The sequence below is a fragment of the Brachyhypopomus gauderio genome, unplaced genomic scaffold (assembly GCF_052324685.1).
Source record: "Brachyhypopomus gauderio isolate BG-103 unplaced genomic scaffold, BGAUD_0.2 sc82, whole genome shotgun sequence".
In the NCBI taxonomy this organism is placed as follows: Eukaryota; Metazoa; Chordata; class Actinopteri; order Gymnotiformes; family Hypopomidae; genus Brachyhypopomus; species Brachyhypopomus gauderio.
In genome coordinates this window covers 575,583-587,754 of record NW_027506903.1, presented here as the reverse complement: position 1 = coordinate 587,754, position 12,172 = coordinate 575,583, and the positions used below count along the sequence as shown (strand labels likewise).

Sequence of the window (12,172 nt, the reverse complement as noted above, 5' to 3'; positions counted from 1 at the left end):
TATTAAATATAAGGTCTTAGGGGGATATTTTACTAATAGTTCAACATTTTTGCATGACTAAATAACTTTATAAGTATTATATTTTTATTGAATACCTATGCATCAGCGACACATATAAGTAGGAATGTCCTATTGGTTCACTGATTGGTTCACATCAAAACATCCTGAATATCTTTGCTTGCATCTCAATTATTAAATTGTGCAAAAACAGCAAATTGTTAGACTATAGAATAATGTCCAGTAACACACATTTAAGAATGCCCTAAACAGGTTTCACTGCAGCAAAAATGAACCTTATTTTATCTAAAATATTCCAGCAACACACTGAACATAACCTGCATTAGCTTTATAAACAAAGTGATTACTTGCTTATTTACTCATTTCTAACATAACCTATTTTTCTTTTCCTTGGTTTTGGATAGACAAACGTGAATTCCGTCAAGCTTATTTATTTCAAAATATTTTTTTGCAAGCTATGAAAACTCAGAATATTCCTTAGTTTAATAACATGCTCAATCTTGTGGACTTAGAAGATGACTAGTATACCAAGGTTCTTACAATAAAATTATTTAATATATAAATAAATTTTAGGGACGCAAGCCCCGTCGTTACGTCATCAGTCAGCGACAGTTCTCCACGCTGCACATGTGAGCTGCTCCTCTTGCTCTGATATTGTAAACCATTCTGCTATTTTAAAGGGTAGAAAGATTTGTAAATATCATACTGTAAATAGTGCTGCTGAAGACCGGATTGAACGCAGCTGATTTTAACTACCAGTAGCGATATTGTCTAGTTAGCTAACCAACATTTAATAACTTTACTTAATTGTTTTGCTACTACTACCTAGCCCTACCCGTTACCTTTTCTCCATTACCTAGCTAGCTACAAAGTTCCCCCTCTTTTTCGTTAACGATAGGTTTTAATGATGTCGGGGTAATTTTCTCATTAATTCCAGTCGTAACGCCTGGAGAAGTGTAATTAGGTAGAGGCGCTCCTGAAGTTAGGTGGATTCAATTGGACCCGCCGCGGCGAAGATGGGAACGAAGGGCCAGACGTGTTTTGCTAACCCAGGACGGAAGAGGACGAGGCCCAATGAAGGCGAGCGGAGGCGAAAGGGACCCGCCGCCGACAGCAGCGGCGAGGAACACGGGGGGAAGAAGCGCCTTGACGCCATGTCGGTGGGCTACTTCCGCCGTGTGAGCGACAGACTGAACGAGGAGTTCCCGGATGACGAGGAGCGGGGTTAGTGGCAGGTCACGTGATAATCCGTGACGTCGTCATTACGGACCATACCCGTTATCGGAATATAATCTGTAATCTAGGTTCGGTTAAAGAAAAGTAGAATTACGTGAGTGAAAGGAAGCCCATTCCAGACTTGATCTGAGAAGCTTGAAAAATGTCTTGGGCAGTATGTTCTGTATCAGTACTCACGCCACAATATGTCAGAATAATCTGGTTCACTCGTTATTGCCAAAAAGAACGAGAACTATAATTTTAGCTATAATCTATAATCTTAGCTAGCCTTTTCAGTTTTGTAACAGCTGTAGGCATTCTCCAATGTTCTCCTTTTCTTTCTGCACAGCTCTCTTTGTAGAAAACGTGCTAACTGAGGTCAAAGGGAAGGCCGGCCTTATTGCAACGGATATGACGGGCAGTCTGACTTTCCAGAAGCTGCTGTCATTGGCTGACCCTGCCCAGGTGGGGAGCATGCTGGCTGAGCTTGGTGGTGAGACAGGGTCAGAGTTCAAATCCATCTCGTGTGACCGATGTGGGGGTCATGTCATAGAAAGTGCCATAAAGCAGGTGGCCAGGTGCACAGGTAAGGATAAAACAGACATTACGGTCTGACTTAAAACATTGTTTACAACATTGAGAGGAGTGGCCTGGAGAATTGTGTAAGCAGAACCCACCACCACCAAAACCCAGATCTGTAATGTTGCTGATGCAGTTTCTCTACCTCCCTGTAGAGGGCAGTACCTCCAAAGAGAAGAGTAGCACGTCAGATGAACAGGAAGAAGCAGGAGCAGATAGCTGTGAGATGCTGGAGGCTCAGGTGCTCCGTTTGTGTGAAGTTGTGAAGGAGAACATTGTGGATTTCATCAAACACCCTCACGGATCCCACGTGCTCCGGACCCTCATCCACGTGCTCAGTGGCTGTTCTGTTAAAGAGCAGTCAGACGCTCCTCCAGGTGGGACGAGGAGTCCTCCGTCAACACCCTGTCCAATCTGTACACTCACACCACCGTTTATTTACACGTCAACCAAAGACGCAGGGACTTTATTTTTGGCTAGACGGTGATGCAGGTTATGCACCAGATATTTTGTTGACAACTATTATACTGTATGATGGTAGCTTATTAACACAAATGAATGTCGTTTTTTAAAGTATGATCTACTGCATTTCCATGACTGTCATAATCTGGATTTTTTTCATAGCAAAAAAGCAGAAAAGACAAGAACCTGAGTTTACAGACTATGATGCACCGACATCTTTTTGGTGGGAGTTAAAGTACCTTTCAGACGCTCTGATGGAAAATGTCAATGGTGAGACCTCCCTCATTCTCTCTCTCTCTCTCTCTCTCTCTCTCTCTCTCTCTCTCTCTCTCTCTCTCTCTCTCTCTCTCTCTCTCTCTCTCTCTGTGTGTATGTGTGCTGTACTGACCTCACTCCTGGTCTGTATGTCCTCTCTCAGTGTGTCCTGACCTCACACACACCCACACACTCTAGTCCAGGGGTGTCAAACTCATCTTGGTCTGGGGGCCGCATACAACTTAATTGGATCTTAAGGGGGCCAGACCAGAACTCATTCCAAAATTACATGGAACTAACAAGTCCACTTTTTTTTCTTTGTATTAGTGCAAAGAAGTAAATTATAAAAATCTTTATATGAAATTAATTGTCCTTTAACTAAATATATTATGAACAACAACTTTTATTTTTTAAAGAAAAGTATGTGCAAGTTCAAAAAGGCTTTTACTTAGTTAAACATTTATTTAAGTGCATTATGCATAAAACTGATTAAGTTAATCTGGGAAGCAATTCTGAACACATGAACTTTCCATTTTTCTTGAAAAATCCGACACTCTGTGTCCACTTTTCTCTTTTTTGACAATGACATTTCACTTAGGACGGTGCCAGGGTCAACAGAAAAAGTGGGTTAAAAAAACACTAGTGGACAACATAGGAACTGCAGATTTTAAATAAAACTGAGTTTATTCTTCTTTAAATGGAGGTTTATTCCGCGGGCTGAACTGAACCCCTTGGCTGGCCGTATGTTTGACACCCCTGCTCTAGTCTCTAGTTGTGTGTGTGTGTGTGTGTGTGTGTGTGTGTGTGTGTGTGTGTGTGTGTGTGTGTGTGTGTGTGTGTGTGTGTGTGTGTGTGTGTGTGTGTGTGTGTGTGTGATGACCTCACACACACTCTGGTCTGTACATCCTGCCTCTTTCTATGATGACCTCACACACACACACTCTGATCTGTACATCCACTCTCTCAGTGTGATGACCACACACTCTGGTCTGTACATCCTGTCTCTCAGTGTGATGACCACACAGTCTGGTCTGTACGTCCTCTGTGTCTGTGTGCTGACCTCTAGTCTGTGTGTCCTCTCTCTCTCTCTCTCTCTCTCTCTCTCTCTCAGTATGTGCCACACATCCCATAGCCAGCACTGTGCTCCAGACCCTGCTGGTCGTCTGTCACAGGAAGAGACCCGTCCTGGGCAAGAAACTGAACAAGGGCATCATGGGATACCTGACCTCTCTCAGCTCAGCTCCTGGCATCAGGTCAGATTGTTAGACAATAGATAATAATAATAAATAATGATAGATGGAGCGACGGAGGGATATGAAAACATGTCTCATAGTCGTCTCTCACTCCTTGTCTCACTTTGTCTCCATCTCTGTCTGCAGTCCGCTCTTGGTGTTTCTCAAAGACAAGTGCTGCAGTCGTCTCCTTCAGACAGTGTTTCAGTTCTCTCAGAAGTCCCTTCTCAGGGACACCTACAAGAACCATCTCAAGAACCAGCTGATGCCTCTGGCTCTTCATAACTTCGCCAACTACCCTGTCCAGACCCTGACGGCAGCCTCCACCAATTACAAAGTGGTACGTTCCCGCAGTTTCCCCACACAAAACAAAACAAGAGTGACACAAGACCAAGACGTTCTTCCCAGTTCTTCTAAGTCTCTGGCCCCCCTTCTCCCTGGCTCTCTCCCAGTTCCTGAAGGTGTTCGACGAGCTGGCAGACGGCTTGGAGGCCATCCTGGCCGCGGGACACATGGGCGTCATGGTGCAGCTGGTGGAGAGCTGCGTCCAGAGGGAGGAGCGTCAGGCCGTGATGTTGCAGCGCCTCCTTCAGGTTAGAGCGAGTAACTGCACCTACACAAGAAACAAAACGTCCAATCACCCCAACAAGCCAAAAAGGGAGGAATAATTGGAGGATTGACCACCAATCACAAACGTATGCAGCATGTTGCCTTAATGTATTGCCCCAAAGATATTTAACTCCATTAATCTGCTTTCACTGTATGTTCTGCCAGGCTTTCCACTGCAGTGAGCCAGCCACACGCCATCTCTCCTGCCTCCCCCTCTTCCTGTCCTTACTCACCTATGAGGTGTACTACAACTCTGAGACAGCAGAGGGCGACACTGCCATTAAGGTACTGCACGCTCCACAGGGCTCTTGGTGGGGGTGGGGGAGAGCTGGGTCTTCATTGCTGAAGGCATCTGTTAGATATCTTTAAGCCGGGACGTGTTAATGTCCTTGAACGACTTGTTAGTTTCACACGTGGTGTTTTGTGAATGTGAAAAAATACAGGTTTCAGAAATCGAACTTAAGCCTACGTACTCGGTACTGCGTTAGGAGAACGATCTCTTTCATCTCTAACCACCGGAGTCATAAAAGCGAGTGGAAATTTCCCGATGTTTTGCCAGAGAAGCGTGGCGAGAGAAGGTTGAGCGCGCACCTGTTTTCCAGCCGGCCGCTCCCGCCGGCCTTGAGACGAGAGGCTCGCGATAAGATCGCTTTTTTTCCCATGTCTCCCTCGGAACGCAGCGCCCCCTGTCTGTCTGCTACCACGGCTCCTGCCTGGTCCAGGCGCTGGCCTGCTTCAAGGACCGCTCGGTCCTGATGAACAGCCTGCACAGCCTCAGTCCGGCCGAGCTGCTGACCCTGGGCACGCACCAAATGGGGAGTCACGCCTTGCAAGGCCTCATCACTCTGTCCAGCGACAAAGGGAAGACCAAGATCTTCAGGAAGCTGGAGGTGAGGTGGCAGGGGAGCAGGGCATCGCCGGTGATCCGGCGCGGATGAAAATCACGTTTCGCTAATGACGCCGCTCTGTCCACCAACCTTCTGCACGTTCGTACTTTCTCCATCGCCCCTTCTTGTCCTCCTCTAATTCTCTTCATCTCTCCCTCTCTCTCTCTCCATCTCAGGGAATCTACACCCAGTTAGCCTGCTCCAAATATGGCAGCCGTCTGCTGGAGGCCGTGTGGAATAGCGCCACCATCAGCCAGAGACAGAGCATTGCAGAGCAGCTAGGTGAGCTGATATGAAATATTAATTATTATTATTTTTATTATATATATCATAGGAACACATTACACTGTGCTCAGTACAAAACCACATGAGGTTTGATATGTTACGTTCCTCCAAACGGCAGTAAAAACCCCACCAGCTACGTTCGCTGGAGGACGCGTCACTCTTCACTGTGGCTGCCGCTGTTCGGGTGAAAGCGCGGACGCAGTTTAAGCTGATCGTCGTGATTAGCTGATTAATGAATTATAATGCTACACGGTCCGCCGCATTGCGTCATGCTTAAGAACTGCGGAGGCTCTGTGGCTCGGTGCGCATGCTTTCATGTCCGTGTGATTCGACGCGGTGCATGCTAAGCCCGTGAGATCGTGTGAAATATGCTGTCGTCCGATCGCCCCCGCTAGACGTATCGGAATGACTCGGGTGGGTGGGGGGGGGGGGGGGGGGGGGGGGACTTTTGGCCTGCTATCTCATCTCCCACGGTATTTATTGTAAAACTTGCAATTTCTGTTAACTTGAAATAGTAACAACAAAAAAATCAGAAAACACGTCCAGCACAATTTGTCTTTCAAAGGTAGGCCTTGTGTCGAACAGCTTTCATGCATGTTCATGTTTCTCGAGGAATGGCCTTCTGTGCGTTGTACGGTGCAGGCGCACTTCAGCTGGGTTTGTGAAGCCAGCTACAGTTTAGCTGTGCTGTCTTGCACTTTTAGAGAATGCCGTGTTCCCCTAATCTGAAAACAGACATATTGGGTCGGCTAAAACAAATGGCTACAAAATAAAAGATATCACAGTTTGCACATTGCTTTAGAGAAAAACAAAGATTAATAAAAGATACACTAAAAACAAAGTTGCAAATAAATCAAGTAAAAGACAGAAAAATACATTTCAAATAAAAGACCGAAAGCACATTTATGTGATTTTATGATTGCGTGTGATTCGCTTGTGCCGCGTCGACAAACATCACTTCTTGGAGTAGAGGAAACGGAGTGTAGAGGACACACAAGTGGCTCACGCAAGGATGAAACTAATCCTGCACCAGGAGAACCCATGGGCCCTTTGAAGGAACCTTTCCTTGCCTTGGGATTGGTTAGCTGATTCAAAAAAAAAAAAAAAAAAGAGGGGATATCAGGCACTACTATCCAGCGACCACACGTTTGCTGGAGTTTGTGTCTTCTGTGATGTGATGACCAGTGCGATAGGGAGGATCCACTGGTAATATTCAGTAAGATCACCTCGGCCCTAGTGCAGGGTCCTTATAGGGCTTTAACTTCTGACTGCTCATCTGTACTTTTATTTTAAAAATGTGAATCACATTGTTTGCCAAGCCACAAAGTGGAAAAATATTTCTAGAGCACAAGCTTAAGATCTGAATAAGTGAATGAAATATGTCCCCGATACACATTTGTGTCAGCCTACTGTTTTGTTATGTAATATGCATACAGTGCCATATATTATGCCGTTTATATGTATGAAGATCAACATGAACTGACACCTGCGTGTCTCTTCTGCCAGTTCCGCACGAGCCACAGTTGCGATCGGATCAGTTTGCCCGTCACGTCTGGGCCAAGTTCGGGCTGACCCACTTTCAGAAGAGACGTGGGGCGTGGCAGGAGCTTCAGTCCGGAGAGTCTAAGAAGAGACGGATGTTCAGTGACCTTCTCCAGTGACCGCTGCAGTTTTCAGTGAAACCTGGTTTTATTCCTCGGGAGTTCGGTTCAGTTACGCAGGGCTGTTCACATTTCACATTCTTCTGCGACATGGATTCACACATTTTTCTAGTTTTGTTTTTGTCACCTCTCCCCCCATTAATTTTGTATGTAAATATACCTCAAATTTACTACTTTGTGAACCCGTATCTCAAAATGTAAAGTATCTGAAGACATTAAAGGCAGTCTTTTAACCCAGCTCTGTCTCCTAGTGTGTGGGTCCGCAGAAGAATGATGGGGGTGTGTTTGTGCTGCTGACAGTGGTGGGTAGGATAGAAGGATGAAAAAGCTGGGGTGGTGTGGGGGGGTGAAGGAGCAGATTGCAGCTGTGCCCTCCCCCTCTCTCTGTGCTCTCCCTCTATCTGAGTGGGAGAGAGGAGGAGGAGAACGTGGAGGGCAGGAGACCACGGCGGTCTGATGGCAGGGACGCGGTGACATTCAGCTGCCCGTCTCCCCCGGCCGAGACCGCACCGAAGCCCCACAGAAAGCTCTCACACGAGGGCCCGCCGAAAGTCAAACAACTCTCGCTAACAGCCATTAGCCGCCGCTTAGCGTGGAAACGAGTTAAATTAATAGGCCGCCGCGGTTGTGTCTAGAGCTGTTTTGTGTCATTCATCTGCAGAGGTGTGTGAGGTTCGGACTGGTCCATTAAAGAACAATAACAATTTTATTCTATAGACTGTTATGTCTTACCTAAGGGACGTTCATGTAGTGCTGCAAAATGGCACTTTTGAGATTGTGTGGGAGTCATAGCTCTGAAGGGCAGACATTTATACGTCTCTTGCACACCGTGTCAATAGGATGGGCACAGTCCTCATTGGGCAAAGCTTTCTTTTTCTTCCTTTTAATTATTTTGCAGTACTGATTGTGACCTGATTGTTAATTCTGCACGTTTTGAAAGCATTCTCGCATTCTAACAACCCAGTTAATATTTTGAAAAACGGCGTCACAGGAAGATGGACTCCTCACACATATCCTGCAGTCTTCCTTGAGAAGCTCCGTTTCTTCCATAGATTAAGTCATTATGGAACCTTAAGTATCAAACTCTAGGGATCACCAAGGCTTCTCTTTGTGACCCGGTGACAGTCGTCACGGTTGCTTCTCCCACAGGATCTTGAATGGTGGGGATTTCCTGGTGTGTGTGGTGGAGGGGTTGGGGGGGGGCACACCTCCCCCCTCCTCATTAGCAATCCGTTGATGGATAGCAAGGCTAATTGTGAGCCTACAGACCAGCGTTGGACATGCCCATCTGCTCCAGCTATGCAGCTGTGAACGCTTATCAGTTAGAAGGTCCTTCAGTGGAGTTTCTCCAGCTGGACACTCTCCCTCTCACACTCTTTCTCTCTATTCTCTCTCTCATGCACAGAAACACACATGAGACATCAAAACCAGTTGATAGCGTCTTGCTGTAGTTGCTGGTGTCATTCTTACACGGATATAACACTTGCGATATTGTCTATGAAGCCTGTAATTGCAGGTTTTTTTTTGTTCTGAAGGTTTGTATGGGTGTTGTCACACTATGCTACTGCTTAACATATCAAATGTAAACCAAGAAAATGGATTTGTTTTTCAGATAAAATATTTTTGTGTGTTCTTTATAATCATTGTACATGCTAGCAGGTGTAACAGGTGTATCAGCTCTTGTAGAGGTTGTTTCAAACATTACATTTTGTCATGTTTATGTGGTAGATTTACTAGTCTATTTAGTTATTTTAAATTCCTCTCTGACACAAGAATTGTTTGCGGGCAAGAAATTCTCAACAACATCAAAAAAGTAACATCATGTATTTACAAATTTTCAAGATGGCGTCTTAAAATGCGATCGTTTTCTTTGTACAGGTTGGCTTTCTAAGATCAAGGTATTTACCCCACTCACCCCGTAATCTCAGTTTGCCTCTTGTTCGCCTGCGGGCCAATTTCAGCCCAAAAGGGTTTTTACCGTCTCCTCCTGCCCCCACCGCCGACTAGTTTCAGATTTCAGTTAAATCTTATGGTTAGCCGGCTGTTTAAACTCATCCGCCTAATCAGACAAACGGCTGAGAGATACTTAAATGTATCCCTCATCACCAATTAACCGCCCTCCGTTTCTGTCTCACCTTCGGTAATTAGCCCATCCGCAGGTCCATGAAAGACGGAGACGGAACTGGCTATCTTTGTGCCAGAACTATGTGCCAGATAATTCTGCATCCTTATAATCAGAAGACGAGACAGCAAAGAAGTTCACGATAAGTACTCGATAATCATTTGCACGATCTGCAGTAAAGAGCGCGTGTTAAAGCACGCGCAAAAAACAAACAAATCCACGTGTGGATTTATATTATGATGGAGGCTTTAATATAGGCTAATGTGTTGGACTGAGTTTTAGTTTTGATATATGCACATTTATTGTTTCCACTTGGAGCAAAACGCCTTACATGACCTCCTCGTGCTATAGTTGGCTTCATCATTTTCCCCTACTGAAAAACTAGAATAAGGCGTTTACCATAAAAGTCTACAAACGCGGTCAAGTCCAAGTCCGAACCACTTTGCACGGACACAATGCGCGAGGCCCAGGCGTTGCACGTTCGACCACATAATAACAACCATCCATCCATTAGGACGTCTACACGTGACCTGTATCCGAAGGCCGTTTCCTGTAACCGTTTAGAGCGCTTTAGGGGCAGCGCACGCGGTCAACACGCCGCGACTGACACGCGCGCTTTGTGGAGGAAGCCCGCGCGCTCCGACTGCCTTTACGAAGGTTGTCCGTGTACGGGGGGTTTGGCCCCTGCGCTTACAATGGAAGGATGCGCGATGTTATTCTAGTAACGAAGTCATCAATGGAGCGCTTAGGACCAAGGGGCTTTCACATCTCACGTTGGATGGATCTGATGACTGACGGCTGTGTGTGTGTGTGTATGCGCATGCGCATGCGCCTGCGAGCATTTGTCTGCTTATCTTCCGCCATCTTTTTTGTATGCATGTCACTATGTTCCTTATTTCGGATAGACTAAGTGGAGAATACAAAAACAAACAACTGTATTAGAGCAGCGATTGTGGTCAAAATCAAATGACCCGGACGCATATGCTGCTGTTTACAGAAATTGCTAGTACAGAAATTGCTAAACATTACGATTAATTAACAGAACTTTGCCTCATGTGGCCTAGTGGTTTAACAGGCCTACCTAGAACTGATTTTTCCAGCACATTTACTGAAGGAAAACACGAGTATTGCCTTTCATCTCAGGAATTACACTCGAGCTGACCTCATTGCCCATAAGAGAAGTAAAGGGTGTTTAACGGGCACCGCACGGCAAGGGTGGACTTTATCGTGAGCCGCCGTGTACTCAAACCGGAAAAAAGATGGAAATTTGATTAGTAACCTTGGTAACATGACATCGAGGTCACAATAGTCCAAATAGCTAGATATGATGGTTTGAAAGTAGGCAAGACACTAGATAAAGAATATAGTGTCCCAAAAATCACCAGTGTGAATTTCACTCGTCTTCGTCTTGAATGTTTTTTTTCCCTTCTTTACTGATTTCTAGTCAGGCTTCGTATGTCATGTGTGTCTGCTGTGACAAGCTGTGGCTAATAGTTTCAGAATGGTTACAGCCTATAGTGTTCAGAGGGAGTAGGGTGACTCATTAATAGAATTTAAAGGCATTATGGGAGTGCGGCTTAATGCGATAAAGGCCTGAAATAAGACGAAACAGTCCTGCAGGCCGTGAATGTGTTGACATCTGTGATGAATCTTTTGATGTCATAAACGTGATGGTGACCGTGGTTGAAATGTGCTGTTCAGGGGGAAAAAAACTGTACACGGATCATTTGGTCCTGTGTACTGCAGCTTGAGTCTATTATTGATGTCATCTTGATCCAATTTGATGAATTTTTAGGGGTTCGCCCAAAGAGAGGGGCCGTCCGGAGCAAACTCGGGTCACCTTTCTCCAGATTTCACCCCGTTTCTTGTGCTGATGCTCTTCTTGTGCACACGCTCAAGACACACACACACACACACACACACACACACACACACACACACACACACACACTCGCCAGTCTGCTAATATTCGTAGCTGATGTATAGTTATTGCATTTTCTTTTGTGTGAAGATCCCAGTGTATTCCTTTTGCCAAGCCTATCTCTTTCAAGTTGACCTTGATCTAGCCATTCTTATGTGAAAAACTGCAAAACCTTGCAGAATCTCATTCGAGACTAAACAAGAAACAGGTTGTTCTAGAACATGCTTTACTTGAATAGGGTACTGAGGGTGCAGATTAATCCACCGCCATGCCAAAGGTCGCTAGCGCTAATATGCCTCGAGAGATCCTAGCACACGCATATGAAGCCTATCCATCGAAGCCTCCTCGGGACGGATTGTGTTGCGTAATAAATCGCTTACCAATTTGTTTTCTAAATTAAAACCCATTCGCCTCCGCCCTCTGTCAACATAAGGGCCCATCTCATTTCGTTTAAATCTAATTTACTTCTCCCTGGCCCATATCCGCATCCGAATGTGGCCGGCTTTGATCCGCCCCGTGGCTCCGTGAGGTAATGGAGCGAGAGCGGTGCGGCGTTGGGTTCGGCGAGGATCGAGGATCTGAGCCGTGGAGGTTGGGAGGGGGATGGGGAGGAGGAGGGGGTTGTGCCCCGGCACACTGTCCGGCCGCCGCCACAGGCAGCTCTGGGAACCGCCCGCAGTCACACTTTATTGGGTCTGGCAGGCCTGAACTGCGTGACCCTCGCATGTGCTTGATAAGGTGACGGGGTGAAAGGTACAAAAGTGACGGAAAAGGTGTAGCTTGACCTGACGGGGGCTTTGTGGGGCATGAACAAGGAGACGGACGGATAGATTTTCACATTCTGTTTTGCAGTCTTATGAATTTCCAATAATGTTTCCTGAACGTTAGTACTGGGTATTTAACTGCTGCTGGTTTTTTTTTTATGT

General features: G+C 45.8%; 1 protein-coding gene across 2 annotated transcripts; it reads left to right on the top strand.

Moving 5' to 3' along the window:
• The first annotated feature begins 614 nt into the window (after window positions 1-614).
• On the top strand, window positions 615-7,432 carry nop9 (NOP9 nucleolar protein). 2 transcript variants are annotated; one of them, XM_076991388.1, is made up of 12 exons: window positions 615-647; window positions 956-1,242; window positions 1,583-1,819; window positions 1,968-2,189; window positions 2,437-2,544; window positions 3,641-3,782; window positions 3,909-4,101; window positions 4,214-4,354; window positions 4,536-4,655; window positions 5,051-5,260; window positions 5,434-5,539; window positions 7,049-7,432. In XM_076991388.1, exons 2-12 carry the CDS (start codon window positions 1,035-1,037, stop codon window positions 7,201-7,203), a joined length of 1,842 nt encoding a protein of 613 aa, XP_076847503.1. In that variant the 5' UTR covers window positions 615-647; window positions 956-1,034; the 3' UTR covers window positions 7,204-7,432. The 2 variants fall into 2 exon arrangements, with proteins under 2 accessions (XP_076847503.1, XP_076847504.1); XM_076991389.1 differs by having other exon boundaries at window positions 625-1,242.
• Window positions 7,433-12,172: the final 4,740 nt, after the last annotated feature.

What these genes read in the sequence shown, in the direction of transcription:
- nop9 (XM_076991388.1), top strand. Translation starts at nt 1,035, where the DNA reads ATGGGAACGAAGGGCCAGACGTGTTTTGCTAACCCAGGACGGAAGAGG. An exon ending in AGGGCGACACTGCCATTAAG is followed by an intron (nt 4,656 to 5,050) that starts GTACTGCACGCT and finishes CTCGGAACGCAG; the next exon opens with CGCCCCCTGTCTGTCTGCTA. An exon ending in GAGCATTGCAGAGCAGCTAG is followed by an intron (nt 5,540 to 7,048) that starts GTGAGCTGATAT and finishes CTCTTCTGCCAG; the next exon opens with TTCCGCACGAGCCACAGTTG.